General features: G+C 39.7%; 1 protein-coding gene and 1 long non-coding RNA gene across 10 annotated transcripts in view; one reads left to right on the forward strand and one right to left on the reverse strand.

Moving 5' to 3' along the window:
* Positions 1-6,688, reverse strand: part of MDFIC (MyoD family inhibitor domain containing) — a 65,893-nt gene extending 59,205 nt beyond the window's left edge. For 2 of the 7 annotated variants that reach the window (XR_012589474.1, XM_074603728.1), the window contains exons 1-2: positions 5,608-5,736; positions 4,242-4,398 (exon numbers count right to left, since the gene is read on the reverse strand). Coding sequence is in view for 5 of the 7 variants with exons in the window: in XM_074603728.1 (XP_074459829.1) it covers positions 4,242-4,398; positions 5,608-5,721 (271 nt within the window). In the remaining 2 variants the exon portion in view is untranslated. Of the gene's footprint in view, positions 1-2,440; positions 2,481-4,241; positions 4,536-4,701; positions 4,725-4,880; positions 5,023-5,607; positions 5,737-6,556 lie in introns of those variants that run through there. The other 5 variants (XR_012589494.1, XM_074603858.1, XM_074603948.1 and 2 more) reach the window with 5 other exon arrangements.
* On the forward strand, positions 5,254-14,096 carry LOC141749935 (uncharacterized). Of its 3 annotated transcripts, XR_012589542.1 has the most exons (6): positions 5,307-5,527; positions 5,876-6,080; positions 6,496-6,992; positions 8,674-9,025; positions 9,113-9,335; positions 10,252-14,096. It is a non-coding gene; the product is annotated as an uncharacterized LOC141749935 (long non-coding RNA). The 3 variants fall into 3 exon arrangements; XR_012589521.1 differs by having other exon boundaries at positions 5,254-5,527; positions 8,674-9,335; XR_012589536.1 differs by having other exon boundaries at positions 5,254-5,527; positions 8,674-9,335; positions 11,505-14,096.
* The last annotated feature ends 6,601 nt before the right edge of the window (positions 14,097-20,697 follow it).

Consider the following 20,697-nt stretch of genomic DNA (forward strand, 5'->3'; position numbering starts at 1 on the left):
GAAACTGAAAGCAGAAGTATATTTTTATGACAAACTAGTGTTAGATACATATAAAAGTTTGAGGGATTTTAGTCAGTAATGTTCAATAAATGCCTCAGTACTGACAGACAGCAATGAAACAAATTAATACAGATTCACTCAACTCTTGTCAGACTGCAAGTGGGAACACAAATATAGAGGAACTCTTTGGTAGGTCTGAGCAATCTGAGTCCACTGGTTAACCGTTAAAATAAAAATCTATTACTCATAACACTGAGGCACTGCTGGTAAAGCACAATAATTATGGTGAAAGCAATTGTTGCTGCCTCAAGAATGTCCAAACATTCCCCGCAGTAAGTCATCTGTCGCCCCATCTCATCCAGCCAGCACGTTCCCTTAGTGGTCCTCATCATGAAAACAGTTCAGCACAGAAAACATGAAGAGGTTCAAATCACATTCTTGAAAAGGAGCATGTCCTTTTTGTATTTTTCTGAATAGAAGTATTAGTTGCTGAACATTGTTTCTTCAGACACCAAATCAGAACTGCAACTCCATCCAGCAACCGTGACATGATTTGCACCAGAGAGAAGGGTCGCTTATAGAACTGGACCCTTAATAATCCCACTAGACTTCTCCATCCTCATCTCCCACCCTATTAAAAGAAAATAAATTCTAGTGGATTTTCATCATCTAAAGAGTTAGTAGAAAGTTCTTATAGTTGAAGTGCAATTATCAGGCTCAATTTCATAATAGGTTTCTTATTATTTATTATTATTTTATCTATTGTCTTGCTAAATATTATTCACTTGTTGGTCTAGGTTACATTTAGTTACCAACAAGCAAAGGTAAAAGCATTCCAAATACTTTATAGATGACAGTCCTACATTTTCTAACTATAGTTCCATGTTCATCGAATTTCTCTCTTGCATTCCATTGGTTAGTCAATGCAGAGGATTTAATGAAAAAAATAGGACCATAGTCCAAGCAATAGTCACAACATGACCTCTGACATATGAAAAAATTTCCTTAAAGCAGAGAGGCTAATGCTCACTAATTGTCACATTCCTTGCTTAGGGACATTATTTTGGCACCTACCAGTGGAGAAAATAGTTGATCATAGCCAAATTGAAGTGGTATGAGTGTAGAGATGACACAACTCACTGACTACATTACAAAGCACACAGAAAGGTGTAGTCATAACTTGATTCCAAGGCCTGTGGAGCTACAGGAGAAGAGAGGCAGCCTGACCAGGATCTTGAACAAGGGTGCACGAGTAGAGTTACACTTTTGGAAGGATGTGGCAAAAATTAACTAGATGTTTGCAGAAATTAGGTTAAACCTTTCATCCTGCAGTCTGTACCTTAGAGCACCAGATTCCATTGGCACAGATGATGGTTTAAAGACTGAAACTGAGTGTTGACATTGCCACAAAAGAAGATGCTGTGATTTCATTTGCATTCTCCTATAGAACGCTAATTGTGTAGGGGCAAAGTCCAATAATCTCACAAATATTTATGCATTAATTCAAAAATGAACCAACTAGGAAGAACAGTGACAGGGGATTTGTTGAGAGAGCATGTTGGTTAAAGTAACGCACACAAATTCTTTTAAGTTGCGAAAGCCGGTGCATGCCACATCTGTAGGCCGAACTGTGTCCCAACCCACAGTTTTCACCATCTCCACAACTGATGTCTCTCCCTGCAATCTGCCTAAGCTTTATTACTTTTGTCTGGTTTTTAATTAGGTTGTGGGATAGCTATTTGCTGAATATTTAAAATTCAATTGAAGTTTCTTTTCCTTTCATGGAAAAATACAATTCAGCTTCAGCATCTGAATGTATACGATAGCAGCAAAGGCAGTACTTTGAAGATCTGAATTTTTTGATGATACCTCACAGAACTACAGAAGAGAACAGAAGTTTGTTCTCAGGATTATCTCAGGTATCTATACCAGTTAAACAAATATGGAAACATATTGAAGTTTGCTGTTACCAATCAAAAAATCTTCTCACTAGAAGGCACTTAGTAGTTTATTACACATGCAATACAAGCCATTTTTTTCTGATTAAGGAACCTTTATTCCTAGGTGGACACAGATGTCAAGTATCTCACTGTAAATATACAGAGTCATCACATAAGTATGATGTGATGATTCTAAGTAAAGTAATAATTATTTCAAATTATTGCAGTATTATTATTATTCCAAATACCTCTAGTCTATTTCCAGAAATAATATTAATTTCAACCACAGCTTTTAAAATTATTGTCAAATTCTACTGAAGTCCATGTACTTTTGGATGTCCTGGGGGTAGTATACCAAGTGTAGGGGGTGCTGAAAGTCCCAGACATATTATCTCAGATCTTCAGTCCTGGAATATCTGGACTACCTTACCCTGTAACCACACACTGCAAAGCTGACAACAGAAATGCTGGAATATAGACTGGAAATGTTATGAACTCACCTCTTCCTCTTTCCACCCCCATTTCCCCAACAGACTTAGGCTAGAAAAAAAGCAACAAATATCCACAGTTATCCTTAAATCTGAGTTCATTAGAATAAAAATTATGTATTTGAATAAAGAATTCTGTAAAAAATACCAGCCTTGTCTTTCTGTGAACTATACACATGCTTTAAAACTGAGTGTGTGCCTTGAAAGGTGTGGCCAGTGAGCAAACCTAAATCAATATATTACACTTGTTTGTACCTTGCTGATCCCTAAGAAAGTAACTTTATAATCCTCCACCTCAACAGCTGTGCGCTGTAATTGTGTCATTCAGATTTTCTGCACGTAACTCGTCTATGGAAAGATCAGTATTTGTTTCCTTACTTTTCATAAAATGCAGAGCATGTATTGAAAACCTTACAAAATGGAATCACATAAGACTTTATTTCATAGTGAAAACTCAGTTTAAAGTGGCACTGTGAGAATGAGACGACTTTCCAGGCTAGTTAGTTCACTGAATTACAACTTCAGTAACTTTGATGTATGGCCTACATGCAGAATTTAACCAGTGTGGCCACCTGATCACATGACAGTTAAAAACAACACATTGAAAATAAACATGTGTCGCAGATACTGATGTTTCTGGCAAAAATGTGATTCTAACAGTTCAGTTCTGCATGCTTGATCTTCTGTATCTAATCTTTTATTATTATTTTTACTGTTTAGAAGTTATGAGTCACTCTCTAGGACATAAAAAAAAACCAACAACCCAACAATAAGATAAGTATAAGCCAATTGAATATGTCTCCCTGCCAGAACATTTTTTACTTAGCTACGGATACTTTCTGGTTTCTCAAATGAGACTTCAACTTTGATTTCACATAGATATTGATTTTTCCAAGTTACAAAAACAAGACTGCATCTTTAATCCACAGTTGCACAACTGTGTTACCAGGCTCTGCTCCAGTTAACCAGTTATGAATAAAGTTTACAGTTTTTGAACAAGCTTATTTTTCTGTTCTTCAGAGACTTTTTAAACTCCTGTCAGAATTCTGGAAAACAAAGCTGTAGCTGTAAACGAAACAAAATAGTTAAGTCTCATCTTCACAGACCAGGACTCAGGACGCAAAACTATTTCCCTATTTTGAGGATAACCTGCAATACACCTTGTCTAACTTCCCTCCATGAAGGTGAACAGAATATCAATGTATTTTGTCCAACTGTAAATACAAAAAAATTTAAAGAATTTCTCTTCAAGATTAATGTACTTTTAAATAACCTTTTGAACAGCTGGTACAAAACAAGTTAATACTCTCAGAAACTGGTTTTAGCTGCAGCATCACAGAGTAATCTAAGAAAAAAAACAGCAAAGTGACCTCCAACCTGACCAACGCTCCTGGATCAACCTTTCTCAATTTACAGCAAGCCCTGGAAGGAGAGCTTTACAGGAAAAAGCTTCTAAACACAAACACAAAGCTGAGAAACAAGAAAGTGACTTTTAAGGAGCAGCATCTGCCTCTGAATGACTGCAGTTTTTCAAGTACTGAGAACCGGTGCTGACATCAGTGCATCTTTTTTTTTCTTTTTTTTTTCTCTTCTTCTTTCTTTTGCATTTTCTACACAGGAATTTCTAGTTAAAACAATAAAGAGGTGGAAGTGGAAGTGTTACAGAGTTACACCAAAGAGGGAAGGGGGTGTCGCGGGGGGGGGGGCGGGGAGGGGGAAAGAGAAGAGGGGTTAAAACCCACAAAACAAATCAGCAAACGTATCATTCAAATAAAAGGCGCAACAATTACAGCGAAACTTTAAAGCAACTCACCTCGAGGGAGGGAGATCAAAGAGCTGCTTTCAGTCGGCGCTCGCTCTGGCCCTTCAGGCCCCGGAGGAAGAGGTTCTCTCACTTGGGACATCTGCCAGCTCTCTCGCCGAGTAATAACGCGCCTGCACCCCCCTCCAACAAAAACTAACACGCGACCCTGAAGGAACAAGCAAATGAAAGGGCTCGTTAATGTATTTTATGCAGAAAACTCACGGCTCGGGGGCGCGGGACTTGAGGAGGGACAGCAACGAAGCGGCGGCAACTTGGCGGCGGGCGCGCACCCGCGGGGCCGGCGCAGGGTTTGGGGGGGGGGGGGGGGGCGGTGGCCGCGGGGCGGGGGCGGCCGCGGGCCGGGAGCCGGGGGGGCGGCGGCGGCGGCGGCGGGGGGCGGCCGGGGGAACCGGGGCGGGGAGGACGGGGGGGGACCGTCCGCCGCGGCCGGCAGCGCGGCGCGCCCTACCTCCGCATTTCCTCCCTCTCCGCCGCCGCGCCCGGCCCTCCTCCGCGCCCCCGCCGCGGAACCTCCGCGCCGCTCCGCGCTCCGGCTCCTCCGTCGCCCGCGGGCCTTCCACCCCCCCACACGCACACCCCTAAACATGCCCCCCCCCGGGGCAGGGTCGCGCACAGAGCGGCACTCACACCCGCTGTCCCCCCGCCGCCACAGTCACTCCTTCTCCATCATTTCCGGACAATGAAACATCCCACTCCGGCTGGCGGCGGCGCCTGTGCAGGTCCTGCCGCCCGCCAGCCACGGGCCCGCCGGCTGGGATGGGATGGGATGGGATGGGATGGGATGGGATGGGATGGGATGGGATGGGATGGGATGGGATGCGATGGGACGGGACGGGACGGGACGGGTCTGGGATGCGGCCGGCGGGGCGCCTCGCTGCCCCCAGCCGCGCCTCCAGCCACGGAAATTCCCCCAGGAGCCCGAAACCCGTCAAGCAGAAATAGGGAAGGGAAAAAAAAAAAAAAAAAAATAAATAAATCTGAAAGGGAGGCTTTCATGCCTGGAGAGGGTTTGCAGCTGTGGCGCTTGGCAGCGGCGCTGGGGCACTTTCGGCGGTGCAGCCGCTGGCTCGGGAGTCGCCGGCCGCGGTTGCCCGTTCGCCAGCCACCAGTTGCGCGCGCGGCGCGGGGCAGGCCGGCACGTGCAGCGCCGGCGGCCTCAGCCCTAGCCGGGAGCGGTCCCAAACACAGCCCAGCCCCCGACCCCGCACACGCGGGTGTCTCCGCGAAAAGGACTTCAGAGCCGGCGTACAAAAACGCTCAAAGGAACAGGAAGGGTAGGACAACCGTTTTTCCAAAGTTAAACGCCCCGAGAGCAAACTGCTTCCCCCCGCTGTCACCCGCCGAGCGGTGTCACCTGTGCTGTCTCTAGATGGGAAATACGTTTCTTTCCCCTGGCACAGATTGATTTGGTCGTCAGCCCCCACCATCGAGTACCGCAATTATTGCTCGTGTCTGTGCTGGTGTCCATAAGCTACATGCTTTGCCTTGCTTACGCTATCACAGTAACGTCACCATTCTCTAACAGAGTCTGTTCATGTTTAAAGTGTAGTTTCCTTAAAACTTACAAGCACAATTTTTGTTATGGCTCAGTAAATATATTTTACCAGTATGTCTCATTGCAGTGTACAACCAGGTATCTTTTGGGAATCAAAAGTAGGAAGCCAAAACAGCCAAGTTATAAACTGTCTACATCCTAACATAAGAGAAGATAACCGGTGGATATGTATTTTGGTATCAGAAGTGGTAAGGAATACGCTCAGGTATTAAAAGTGCACGTCTTGAAGTTTAGCATTTCCCTGCAATGCTTGCAAACCACCAGGATGGAGTGTAAGTACCTGAGTAGGAACTGTTTCCGTGTGAGACACCACACACTTGAGGGCCTTCCTCTTATTTCAGAAGTCATCAATAATTTTGCACCACTGTATAGCTTTATTACTGGCCATTATTGGTGCAAAAGAGAACAGCATGATTCAATTGATAAGAAATGCTATTTAAGATGCATATGTTTTCCTCTGAGAAACACAGTAAGTTTTAAGTATTTCAGTAACATGTTCTTTGGTACAACATAATCTTTCTTTAAACATTTTCATGACAAAATGGAAAAAGAATGTGCTATGTGGGATAGAAGCTATGTAAAAAATCCATTTTGGGCACACAAAATTAATATCGTATTGCATAATAACGATATTGGTCTGAATATCTACACTTTTCATCTACGAAAACATTGCATAATTTTCCACAGTGCCTTCTCTCCTTGCTGTCCTGGGGGCAGAGCCGTTGAGACATAAGGTAGAGTGACTTACCTCAAACTCCCAAGTGAGTCAGCAGCAGAAGAGAGGTTATGACTCATACTCAACGTACAAGCTTCTGTTTTTCCCTCTGAAACTGGAAACACAGCAGAGAACAGTGGGAGGAGCAATAATTTAGCCAACCACACCCTGCCTTCAAAATATTTCATTGGATAATAAATATCTATGAAGAGCAGATACCATCCATTGGTGTTTGGCTTTTTTTTTTTTCACTTTATCTATGAAACCCACATGGTAAACTCCATGGCATTCAGTTTATCTTCTTAAAAAAGATGATGGGATGAGCTCACCCTGCTAAGGTTCAACTGTGTAGCAGCCTACATAGAGTTTAAAGCAACTAAATGAGTGGAAGAGGATCTTCAGCTGATACTGCCATATTGCAACTGATGCAGTGGGAGACAACCCTAACCCAAATCAGATTTAAAAAAAGGTAAGAGAATTCAATATACAAAAAGCACAATTCACTGAAATAGCACTTTAAAAATATTGTGCAACACATAATACATTACATACCAAAGACTGTGGTGATTGTAAAAAGCTGGGTCCAGATGTGGTCACTGTCGATGAGATACCACAGATAGGCAAAGTTCATTGGCGTATGCTAACCATACAGCACTTCCTGATGGGGCAACATCATTCTAACAAAAACACAACTAATCCAAAATAATTGTTTTATTGCTTTCCTTTAAAACACGTATCAATCTCAAACTGTACTGAAAATTGTCAGGAAGTGGGCAGTTCAGACATTAACATCAGCAACCTTTCAAGTAGCCTACAAATATGAGATATGTTGTATCTTACGACAGCAACCAAGTTACAGACTGTTGCACATATGTATTCCAATATACTCTTCCATTGCTAGGTCATAAAATTCAGGTAAGGTCTTTCAGACCATTAGTGGCGGATTTTGGGGTGGATGTGAAGAGAAGCTCAAAACACTTGTAAATAGGCCACAAATATAGTTTATAGGCAGGTAAAAATTTCCCGAAAGAAAGAAAACCAACAACAACAAAACAAAGCAAAACAAAAACCCACAAAAAAATCCAAAACATCCCAAAACTTCACATTTTTTCCCTGTTAAAAAGTTTCTGTAAAACAGAGTCCTATTAAAAATGCAAAAAAAAATAATGCAGAATATAATCGTATGTCTTCATGACAAAATTGGTCATCACCATTTTCTAGTCTGAGCCCCTGCACAAGCCATACAATAGATAGTACCTCCATCCAAAATAGACTTGTCACGGAACGAAAGTGTTTTGAAAAGACACAAATTGTTTATTTAAAGTAAGCCCACAATATCCCAAAATTAACTGATGCAAAGGTTATTTACTTACATTATTAAAAACTCGAGCTATATTCCTAACTTGAATTTTCCAAGGCAAACTTCTAGTGTTTTATTTTTTTTGGATATCAGATAATTTCTTGTGGAGGAAGTTTTGGATAGTAGAGTTGCTCATCTCAACAATGCTGTAGAAAAATCTGTGCATAACTCTTCAAATAAGAAATGTTTTATTAAAAATATTACTGCTTACACAGTGAAGTGATCAATAGCTATTACTTATGGATGAATGCAGGTCTAGGTACCCAAATTTCCTCCCCATCCTGACACTTACCTTTCCTTCCTCAAGACTACTCTTTAACTGATGCTGACTTCCTTCCATGAGCATGAACACAGGAAACTGGAAGCATTTTACATCCTTCTTGGATGTAACACCAATGAAGTCCAAGGAGTTGCATCCTTCTCTGGATCACTTAAATGTTTATAAAAAACAAACAATAATATTTAGTAAATCTTTTTGTGATCAATTGCTTGTACCTTAGTGCCTGTGAGTCCAAGTTATTCTTCTGCCATGTCTAAGAACATGATTTTCAACTTTGTAAGATGCATTTTTAGTACATGCGTATTACTCTAAACTTCATAGCTCTTTTCAGTTTTAGGATCATGGCAGGATCTCTATCCTAAATATTTTATAGTGTGGCAACACTGAAATGGGAAGACTGCTATACTTAAAAGATGATATTATATAAGATATATTATAAAATAACAGTATTACAAGTGAAGCTTACAAATTTGTTTTGTTTTGTTTTTTGTGGTTTTTTTTCTAATTTAGACCAAAAGCAGAAAAACGTGCAGTATATGCATAAAAGCACAGTAAAAGAGAATTTGAAGGTCACAACCATGCCTGGTTTGGAGTACTTTTGGTTCCTGGTGTTCACGGCCTAGTTTGTATACTACCCTTCTCCAAAACACACTGTTTAAAGCCAAGTAAATTGTCTGGTGCCAGAAGAGAGCTGGATGCAGCTGTTTGGTAGATGGGGATTTGTGCTCTGCAAAACACAACCGCTGAAGTGCTGTGGGAGTGACGGTGCCTTAGACACCAGCTGGTCCTAACAGGGCAACCAAACCCTTCTAGTCCAAGGAAATCCACCTCCACAGAGTGCAAACATAGAAACAAATAAACGGTAGGATGCCTAAAATGAAATTAGAGACATGCAGATCTAACTCCTTCCATAACCAGAAATGGAATAAAGCAATGCATTCTCTTTTAGAGAAGTAATTGGTTCCAGTAATGCTGTACATTACCCTGGGAGCGAGAAGCAGCCTTTCTACCGTAAATGATTCTTCTCCAGGTTTGATGTTTTTCTGCCACAGGATGGACTCCACAGTGGGGAGAAAGGGAATATGAGGCTTAATGACTGCTTTTTGTTGTCTCGAGCTGGCAATTGAGAATTAAACTCAGTGTAAACGTGAATTTAAATATAATATGAAAAGGTATTTTTCTCCATTTTATTCTTCTGTTTATAGTAAGTATAGTAGAATAAGAAACATTTTGTTTCTGTAAAATATTTTCTAACACAGATGGCAAAGATTTCATTAGAATTAGTAAATTATGAAGTAAAACAAAATAAAATATTCTGAGATGAATTATTTCTGATGTAACTCCAATGAAGTCCAAGGAGTAGCATGAAAATGAATTCAGCTCAACAAGCTTTATCCTACTTCGGGCAAAACACATCACATGGCATGGTTTATGGTAGTTTCAGCTATTCCTTAGCAAGCTCAAGCAAGTAGCTCACTCAAGCAGGTAATAGATCTCACATGAAAAAGTAACAGATCATATATTGAGGCATGCAAAATGACGTTTCATCACAACAAAATGTCAACTAGTAATTCATTACATTCCTACAAATAAGTCAAGAAGAAATATTCAGCATTCAATTACAACTAGGTGTGCTGGATTGCAACAGTTAATTTATTTGCATTGATTCCCTTCAGTTATTCAGCTTTTCAGTTTGCAGTTAATATTGCACCCTAATAAAAGAACTTATTTAGGACTTCAGAAGAAGAAACTTGAAATTCAGCAAACGTGAATGTTTCAAACTCTGTACTGATTTTTTAGTGCATTCAAGATTATCTGGGACTTGTCTTGACATTAAAGGTCATCTCAACAAAGACAAACAATGGACAACAGCATCTTTTGAGTTATCGGGACAGGAAGCTTAAGGGAATATTGGTTAAAAAGTGTGGCTGACTGAACACAGAATATTGTAACATGAACTATACAGAGACCTAGTACATTCAGAATACCTTAATGAATTTACCCGAACCACTTACTCATAATAATCCTAGAGGCTGTATTTATAGCAAGCAAAAAAAGCCTAAGCCAAATGTTTCTGTTGCTTTTCAGGTTAACAAGGCGTCTTTTGCTTCTGCATCCCGAGCAGTATCTGGATCTGGCATTATTCTACATTAGTATTTTATGCACATTCCTTACAATTTTGAGTATTCATGAAATTTACATTACCTTTTCTCAGCAGTATCAAACTAATTGCCAATATCAAATGATGTTTGCAAAAAATCCGTATCTAGAATTCTACAAAAATAAAAATATTTCCATATGAAAAGAATGCCTAGTCGATCCTTCTGAAAAATATTTAAATGAAAAATACTAAAAGCATATTTTACAAATAGAATAAATAATGCAGTGGAACAGAAGACTGTATGCTATATCGCTATGTGAGACCATGGTATCACATCCAGAGATCTATAAAAATTTAGTTAATTTTGCCCATCTTCAATATGAGTTTATAATACACAGTAGAGTTGCTCCTTTTGAGCTGCCAGAGGGTACACTATGAATGAGTATTAAAAATATTGCACATTCTGTGTTATATTTTCATAATATAGAATGCTCTTAGTTACATACTGTGTATTATTCCTAGTACCTATTCAGAGCATATATTATAACAGCACCTTTGGAGCCACTAACATGTATGCTGTGAATGTGTATTAACCGCAGAATGCATTTGCATATTATGAGTCCATAACACTGAATACACAATCAAATCTTTGATAAAAAGTCATTGCTATACATACAAGCAGAAGTTATTTTCTCATGCTTCTCACTCACAACTGTGCCATATTGCACAGTCATTTCTCACCCATGTCTTTACAACTCACAAAGATAAAAAAATCCAGTACTGCAACAATTCTATGAAGTATAGTTTTCTTGAAGTAAAATTTTTCATAAGGGTTTTTTTTCCTCTCTTTGTTCTATATGAAAACTATAATCCATATTTTGCTTAATTGCATGAATATTGGCAATTTTTCATTTTTATCATCTTGGCATCCATATAAGTGACTGGACTGAGACCTTAGCATCAAATGCTCATTTGGATATTACATGTGAAATACAGGTCATAGGAAAAACAAACATAAAAATAAACCTCAGTCAGTTCTACTAGTATTTTTAACTATCACAATTTGGTTTGTTTGTATATTTGCCTATAATAACAGGGGGGTTTGCCAGCCAGTAGCTTACAATTCTCTAGATTGGGCAGAACTAAAATTACAAAACAACATTACAGAATCAAATTACAAAATAACTTCATTACAAAACTTCATTCGGATCAAAGAGTTATTGTTTTTCTACATTGACAGATGAGCATCCTGGCAACTCCTGCAAGTGAAAATGGAAAAAGGCACCGTTGCTTGTCTAAAACAGGAAATTAAAGGAAAATAGTCTTCTGCCTCCGTTTCTTGCTTTGTGAAATGAAAGTAACGCAAATCTTGGGTCCAGCCTGATATCATTCTGTGTCTATGCTCTTGGGGTGGGGATTTTCCCCAGGAAGCAAAAGAAAAGTTAAGGCCAACTTGGCTTTTGCTCAGTTCCCTTCCTCATCCTTTAGACTTGCTGGAAAAGCTAGAAAGACACAAGAGGAAATTATCTATACCGTTTCAAGGACTGCATAGTAATCATACTGGCCAAGAAGGCCGACAGCATCCTGGCCTGTATCAGGAATAGTGTGGTGAGCTGGACTAGGGAAGTGATCATCCCCCTGTACTCGGCACTGGTGAGGCCCCACCTCGAGTACTGCGTTCAGTTTTGGGCCCCTCGCTACAAGAGGGACATTGAGGTGTTGGAGCGTGTCCAGAGAAGGGCTACAAAGCTGGTGAGGGGTCTGGAGGACAAACCTTATGAAGAACGACTGAGGGAGCTGGGGTTGTTTAGCCTGGAGAAGAGGAGGCTGAGGGGAGACCTCATCACCCTCTACAACTACCTGAAAGGAGGTTGTAGAGAGATGGGGGCTGACCTCTTCTCCCTGGTGACAAGTGATAGGACAAGAGGGAATGGGTTCAAGTTACGTCAGGGGAGGTTTAGATTGGATATTAGGAGACATTTTTTCACTGAAAGGGTTATTAAACATTGGAATAGGCTGCCCAGGGAGGTGGTGGATTCACCATCCCTGGAGGTGTTTAAAAAAAGGGTAGATGGGGCACTTAGGGACATGGTTTAGAAGTGGCTTTTGTCAGGGTAGGTTAAAGGTTGGACTTGATGATCTTAAAGGTCCATTCCAACCTCAGCAATTCTATGATTCTATGATTCTATTAATTTAAAAATACTTTCAGTTGTATTATTTTAATAAGCAGCACTGAAAGGTATTTTATAGGTCTGATATCACCACAGAGACATTGACTCCAAAAAGTACACAGGCAAGTATTCTGGCAATTAATGTCAAGTATAAACTACCAACTGTACAAGAGCCAATATTTATTCATGAATATAATAATACCTCAGCTAAAATATTAATCAAATCAGAACACAAAAATTAGGTTCAAAAGATCCCCCATATAGCAGCTACTTTTGGATCACATATAGGGGGATGCAGTCCTGCCCACTGAATGATGGACACGATTATATTCCCCATTACGGTGTGTAATATCTGCCACATATCAGAGAGAGAGAGTGTGTGTGTGTGTATGTGGACATAAAGTCACTGGATTTTTAGTGTTTTCCCTTTAAAAGAAATGGTTACATTTTAGTTTAGTGAGGAAGCCTATTACACTGTACAAATTCCTTCGTTTCTCTTTTCCTTTTTCTGTGGTTTATTTCAAACATTTTAAAGTATTAATGAAAATGCTGTAAAAGTCATAATGTTAAAGTATATATTTATTTAACATTGTTTTACATTATAAGAGCTATAAACAGGCTCCTGTAAACTTATACAAGCAGTTATTTTGAGGTCTGAGCTGTTTTCTTTTATTTTATGATCGTAAATAAAAGTAAGATAGTTTGTACTCAATTATTTTATGACTATAACATACTAGCTGCTCTCTGTCAGAGATTGTTTCAAGATATAAATGCCAGCTGTCCGTAAATCAATCACCTTGATCATCAATGATCAACAAAACCAAGTTAAACACTTTTCTGTGATTTTCCAAAGTGAGCTTTACATCTACTCAATAAACTATTTGGATTTTCAGCTTAATGTACTTTATTATAATAAAAGTAAAGTTCTGATAAACATGACCTACGGCCAAGTAAAATTTAAGCAATTGTGGCATTGGAGTTTTCACTGTAGAATCTCTGGTGTTCCAGTCCGGTGTTCCAGTCCAGTTGCAGTCCAGTCCTGGATTTCTGACCAGTTCCCTGATTTTTGCCTAATTTTGTTATGTTAGTAAAATAACTTTTTTTTTTTTTAAAGTCGCATTTTTGATGTAATAGTGGTAAACTAATCCTGAGCTTGATCCGATACTCTCCAGAATCTAGTTAAACTTTCAAGCACACTTTTATTGTGGGCTTCAAGATTTGACTCCTGGTTTTTAGGGTAAAAGGTATACTTTTAATTAGTTTACACCATAAATATAATTAAGGAGTAAATTAAAGGAGTATCACAAATGCTACTGCCATTTTATTTTCAGGCATTTGTAAACTGCAGCGGGGACACGAGACATTCCAGCCCACTCCATTTTCCCCCACCTCAGCGTCAGTCTGTTCTGAGGCTGCGATTAGGAGTGCTCCTCCTATGGTCACCCCACACTTTTCACCCAAAAGAATAAGTACTTCTCACCAGAATTGTATCTTGCCTCCTTGTATTACCATTTTTGGGTGATTCTGAAAAAGAATCATATGAAATTTAGAAAAGCGTTAGTGAGGTGCTCTCTCAAAACACCATAGCATCACCAATGTCTTATTTTCTTGAGGAAAAAAAGGCAGTTTACTTCTGGAAATTTATGTGAAGGAGCACTGAAGGCCTGTATTCAATAAGTATCTCCTTCTGTCCGCCATTGTAATGGGATCAAATATGCTAAGAATTAAAAAAAAAGACATTAGATAATCTGTGAGAATGTGAAAATTATGCAAGTCATACTGTAAAAACTTGGTGCCTTACATGAAGAATTAGTACAAGAAACCCTAAATCTTGAGGAGCATGTAAGTTATCAGCCATTGAATTTCTTTTTATAAAACTGTAGCTGGGAAAAAACAAAACACGAGGGTAAGCAGAAATACAAAGGTGTGCTACTTTTTCCTTTATAATACCAAAAAAAGAACGCTCTCTTATGACATCCACAGCCTCTAATATCTTGTCACACTTTAAATTCTCCTTTATGGGATTTGTTATGGAATGAGAAGTGGTGAATAGTACCAACAAACTCCCATGACAAAGGAGACAGTATAATACATTTTAAAATAAAGCAGAAGATACTTGATCTCGTTTTCTCAACATAAATGAGTGAACTTCGGAACAATGGAGTGACTTTGGCCTCACATTGCTGCAAACAGCATCAGAATCTTGACCCATGGATATAGCAATCTAAAATACTGCATTAATTTGGTCTGCAGTTTACAGGGAAATACACAATCTGGGAATTCGGTAAAATAAAGTGAAGGTTTTAGAAATACACAACCGATTTCTGTACGTACACATTAATGTTTGTCTAAGTATCTGTCTAGACACCCATAGTTAACTACACTCACAATGTGCATGCGTAAAGGATATGCTACAGTAGACCATGAGATTATACATTTATCCTCATTTGTGAAGGTGGATGCCTAGAACTCATGAATGGAAAAAGATATATTACGAAGTATTTAATCCTAATCAATATTTATTAAAGGAGACAAAGTAACAGTAAGGCAAACCTACAGTACTTTTGAAAAAAAAGCAGCAAGCTGGCTTTCTTATCTTGCAATAGTTAATGAAGTTCTATGATTTATTTTAACCCTGAAGAGGGTTTTAAAAAACGCTGATTATATTAACGTACTAAAAGAAATACAATTGTCACTTAGTTTCATTAAGCATGACAGGTGACAATTCCAAAGATAAATGCTGAAACTTGTAAAAATTGCAAGTTCAGGTTGAAGTGACAATAATGTGGTAGCAATGGGATGGAGTTGTGCTGCTCACCGCATTAATCAATACTACAATTTTCTTTTTTAATGTATGAAGAATGTTTAATTCCATCAATTTATGACTAGGTTCTTTCCACTTAAGTCTTCCTTTTGGTCTTTGGATTTTGGTTTCATTTTAAAACATTCTGGCTATTTATAAGTCTGCAGGCAATCTCATAAAATATCACTGTTGGGAAAGAATCAGTTTCCTGCTTGCCGCGTGCAATTTGGGAGACTGATAATATAAGTAGATCAATTAAAGTGGACGTGACTCTATTAAGACTGGAAAAGTTGTACTGTTGTCACCTGTGCTGTACTCTGCGCAAAATGAGAAGATTTAAATTTGTTCAATTTATGCTATCTCACTTATCTTTACAAACTACAGGCTACGTCTGCAATCCCCTAGCAAAACCTAACTTTTTTGTTTGCAATTGTGGACACACGCTACTGTACCAAGTCGGTGTTATATTTAGATTAGCACAGCCTGCATCACAGTGTTACAGATCTGAAGCTCCTGAACTGGGGCTGAGAGGATCCTGCTATAAAATATTTTCATTGCAACTTTATGATTCAAAACACAAACACACACACACTCCTTGCTGCCATGCACAGACAGGGTTTGCTCATGTTGTACTTTGTGTTAGCCCACGTAGTTGAGTTTTAGTACTGTGGGATAGGCAAGCATTTAAAAATTTTAATTTCTAGTTCAGTTAATGAGCAGCAGTAAGGTGTGTTGTACAGTAGATGTTTATGGACAGCTATCAGCAAGGATGCTTGCAGCACCTAGAATAAGCACATATTTGTGCTATTTTCTTTAAGTATGGTTAAATAGCATATATACAGTAATTGATATGAAAATTTAAACTTCAAAAATGGCAATAATGAAACCATTTAAGCAGTCTCCTTCACAGTACTGTAAAATCAATACATGAAGGGTTTCTGGAGCAAACCTTTCACTCTGGATTGGGATACAAAAACCCTTTCCAAGTAAAACTTCAGGCAGTGCCGAGTATCAGGCAGTACTGAAAACTACCCCTGTCAACAGGTCTAAGCATGTCTTTGACCCTATTAGGGACAAGAAATAATGTGAACATAGAATCATAGAACGGTTCGGGTTGGAAGGGACCTTAAAGATCATCTAGTTCCCACCCCCCTGCCATGGGCAGGGACACCTCCCACCAGACCAGGCTGCTCAAAGGCCCATCCAGCCTGGCCTTGAACACTTCCAGGGATGGGGCATCCACAACTCTCCTGGACAACCTGTTCCAGTGTCTCACCACCCTCACAGTGAAAAATTTCTTCCTAATATCTAATCTAAATTTATTCTCTTGCAGTTTAAAGCGGTTATCCCTCATCCTATCACTACACCCCCTGACAAAGAGTCCCACTACATCTCTCCTGTAGGCCACCTTTATGTACTGGAAGGCCGCTACAAGGTCTCCCTGGAGTCTTCTCTTCTCCAGGCTGAACACCCCAAATTCTCCCAGCCTGTATTCAAAGGAGAGGCACTCCAGGCCTCTGATCATCTTTGTGACCCTCCTCTGAACTCACTCCAACAGGTCCATGTCCAAGAGGTCATCATCTTCATGTTGAATGTAAATAAGTATATTATGTCAAGTGTATATCACCTTGAACCTGTGGGTAGCTTTCTCTGCTAATATCACATATTTCTGCTCTTTGCATGTTGTATAAGCTTTAAGTTATGGACTTGCAACTTATATTGCTCTTTACATCTCTTGTACATCTGGCTCATTATTCTCATGACCTACCAAAATTCACATATAAATGGGTAATGTCTCTTAAACTTATTAATCCAGTTTGATTAAGAGACAATGTTCTTAGTGGAGGAGTATATGAGGCAATTTATGGCTTTTGAGGGTGATTAAATGCTGAAATGGAGCCAAGGCATTTGATAATCACAAGAGCTATTTATTGCTGGAATATTCCAGCCACATGAACATTTTTCCCATCAGCCAGTAAGAGGAGCACATTTAACAAACAACATTAAGAAGACAGATTTTTCTAGGTAAATGAAGGTATGAAATTCTATGATTTAACTGCAGTTGAGAACTCTGACTCGTGTCCCATGAAGGGCAGTTATAGGTAAAGCATATATAGAATACAGAAAGAATATGTTCCTCTCCCTAAAAGCAGGGTAAAGGACAAATAATTGCATGAGGGAGTTACCTGTGTAGAAACTGAGGGCTGAGGCTGAAGTGCGAACGTACATGATTTGAGTTAGGATTTATGACCCATTTTCATATTGCTACTGTAAATGAGTAACAATTATCATCTGCCAAACTGGCCTGTTAGCACATGTTGGAAACAAGTCCAAAGTGACTGCAATCCTCAGGTCTCATGGGAACAGGCATGTTTCATATATACCTCCAAAAATATGAATGAAGTAAGGAATGACGCCTTAGGAAGAGGCCACTACAGAATTAAGAAGGGGGAGGCTTTAATGGAAAACCCTCATAAGAGCTTGGAGAGGAAGCTGTAGTTGAGAATTTGGGGGATTTTTTTGACTTTTGTTTTTAGTTAATGCCGTGAGTCACAAGTAAAAGGCCAATGCAGGCCTTTTACTCCATATTTATTTAGACAGTGAATACCAAGAGACTCAAATCATCCAGAGATCTTATACAGTAGTCTGCTATACACAAAATAGCAATGTATGTTATTTTATTTTTTTACAAAGAAGGCATCACTAGTCCTCATGTAAAAACAAGGTAACATCTTCTGCAGCTGAACTACTAAATGCAAGAACATTAAGCTGTAATCTGGTGACTTCCAGTACCGGGGCAGCCAATCTGTACAGAGCCAGTGACATTTCTGGTCATCATTCTCCTTTGTCTTATTCCTCTGAACTCGTATGCGTCAGTCTAAAGTGGTATAAAATTCAACCCTCTTGTTATTTAGTGGAAATGAAGAACAAAGGTGGAAGGAAGACGCTGGAAAGTCGGGCAGGCAGGTTTGGAGAGTCTGTCCAAGTAGACTACACAGAAAGCAGGTACCACTCCTTGCCGTGGCAAGCTGGCACTTCCCTAACTGTTAGTCAGAAAAGAAACATAAAGTGTTTGTCCTTCTCACTGACTGTTATGGAGAAAAGGAAGGCCTCATTTGCCCCTACAGTTTTCTGTCTTCAGTTTTCTGACTTTCTCACTTCATATCCAGTAAAAATGATTCACAGAGATAAAAGGGATGAAAGCCAGATTTCTGAAGGTACCTAATAGTCTTTTTTTAAAGCATCCTAGCAAGGACTGGAAATGGACTATTACTGCACTGTAAAATCCATGAGTACTTTTATTTACAATTGCTAGATTTCTAATTTCAATGTCTAGTTTCTTCACCCTAGGTAATTTCAGAAGGAGGTAGGAAGGCAGGGGAACGCAGCGTTGCAGGGGGACACTGATTTTCGCTCCCCTTTGCTCACAGATGCTCTGTAACTCCCTTACACACATGGTCTCACGCAGTGGGAGGGCAGAACCGAGGTACTGCCCTGTTGAGCCACTCCAGAGACTCTCCCAGTGCAGTCTGTCTCAGAGAGCAGGCAACACCATGTATTTCAGGGAAAAGTGCAAGAAGTCAGTAATAAACCTGTGGAATAGTTCCTTCACAACTACAGGTGATGAGGTCTTATACTAACTTGCAAAGAGCTGCTTTTTCTTTACCTCAGATTATCAGACTTTGTCCATAAAAGAGACTGTCCCTGTGCATAAATGCTTTATACAGTTCAATCATTACATTCTGTTCTTCACAAAGAAATGTATAAAATCTCACTCTAATGTGATGAGGGATTCCATTTTTTTCTCTAAAAATCACTCAAGCGTCAAACTGCACATGGTCTCAGTGCATCTGAATTCTGAGTCCCAGCAGCGTTTCTTTACACAGAGTTTCTTCTGCATCTACCACTGCTTTTTTTTTTTTTTTTTAATCAGGAAACCTCAGCTCTCTACTAAAACCACAAGCTTTCACTGTGTCTACAAGCAAAACAATCTTTGCATGCCTTCTTTTTATTAACTATGAAATAAGGATGGCAGTATTTGCTTCCCGGGAAGGTTATATTCACCTGAGATCCTGGGACAGCAGGTAACAATGAATCCCAAGCAACAATTATTTGTTAAAAATCTCAAGAATTTGGGATATCAGGAAATACACCTGTCAATCATCTTCCACAGGGCCGTGTCAGGAGGCTCCATTAGGAGGCACGGTTACCTGCCCCACTATCAGCATTAAGTTTGGCCTGTGTCACCTGTGGTATTATTGACAGAGACGGCTTTACCCCCTTGCGCTTTCCTCAGGCAGGCAGAAAGGATGTGATGACAAAATAAGAGCTACCACCGAGACAGCAGGGTAGTTATCTCTGAAAGCACACTGGGCCGTGGTTTCAGAACAATCTCACAACACTGTTTAGAAGTTGACTGGCTTCTTGTTAAGGACATAACAAATCAGTTTGTTCATTCTTGGGATGATAATGCCGTTTCACTGAAGTACAACTGAGTTCCTTTTACATTTTCTGTGTGCGGCAAAAAAACCCATAACAATACTGTTGAGCCTTCTGAAATGAATACCTCTTGAAGCAATAAATCCGTTAAAGGGAAAAATGGTTTCTGGGCACCAGGGCTATGTGTTTAAGGATTTGAACTTTCTTAATGCCTAAAACCTGGAGAAAAAGTCCAGAAAGGACACCCAATTAGAAAGATATTGACTCATCCTGACAAAGGGGGGGGGAGGGAGAAAGGGAGGAAGGAGGGAAGAGATCAAGGCTCACAACAAAAGACCTATTCATTTATAACAGCTTGGCTGTGGAACCATTCCAGCATGCTTAAAAATACTTTATCCATTAGTTGGGAACTATTTTCTAAATGACAACTTGCTGCCCACGTCTGACCACAACCAGCTCCCTTTTCACATTGACTGTAGCGAGGCTCACGTTGTCAGAAGCAGCTTGCCACCTCTTCTGGACGTTATAGGGGGGTGAGGCAGAGTAAAGCAGAGGTGCCCCCCGCGAAACAAAAAACCCTGACCTCCAGCATACAGACAGAGGAAGTACAATGCCGTTCAGTTCCTCCCAGGCTATTTTAAGAAAAGAGGACAAATGAATACAACATTTAACTAGAGTTCTCCTCACACGAAAAACAGGAAGATCATTTTAGGTTAATCAAGTTATTAAAAATAAGGTCATTTAATGCCTCAGTATATGAGCTCAACAGTAGTCCTTCGCAATTTTATATGAGGTTGTATGTTAAACTCTGATCACACGACACCTGAATAAAATCATCAGACTTACATCACCAATGTTCTTATGTATTAGCCAACAGATAAACCTTTTTAATTACAAACATTATATACTTGTTGAACAGCAGGATTTTTTTAAATCAAGCTATTCTCTCCTAGGAACACTTCCTCCTCGGTTATGAAGTGGTATAGCTGGAACTATTAATATTTTATGCTAGGGAGTGT

The sequence above is a fragment of the Larus michahellis genome, chromosome 1, assembly GCF_964199755.1.
Source record: "Larus michahellis chromosome 1, bLarMic1.1, whole genome shotgun sequence".
Lineage (NCBI taxonomy): Eukaryota > Metazoa > Chordata > Aves > Charadriiformes > Laridae > Larus > Larus michahellis.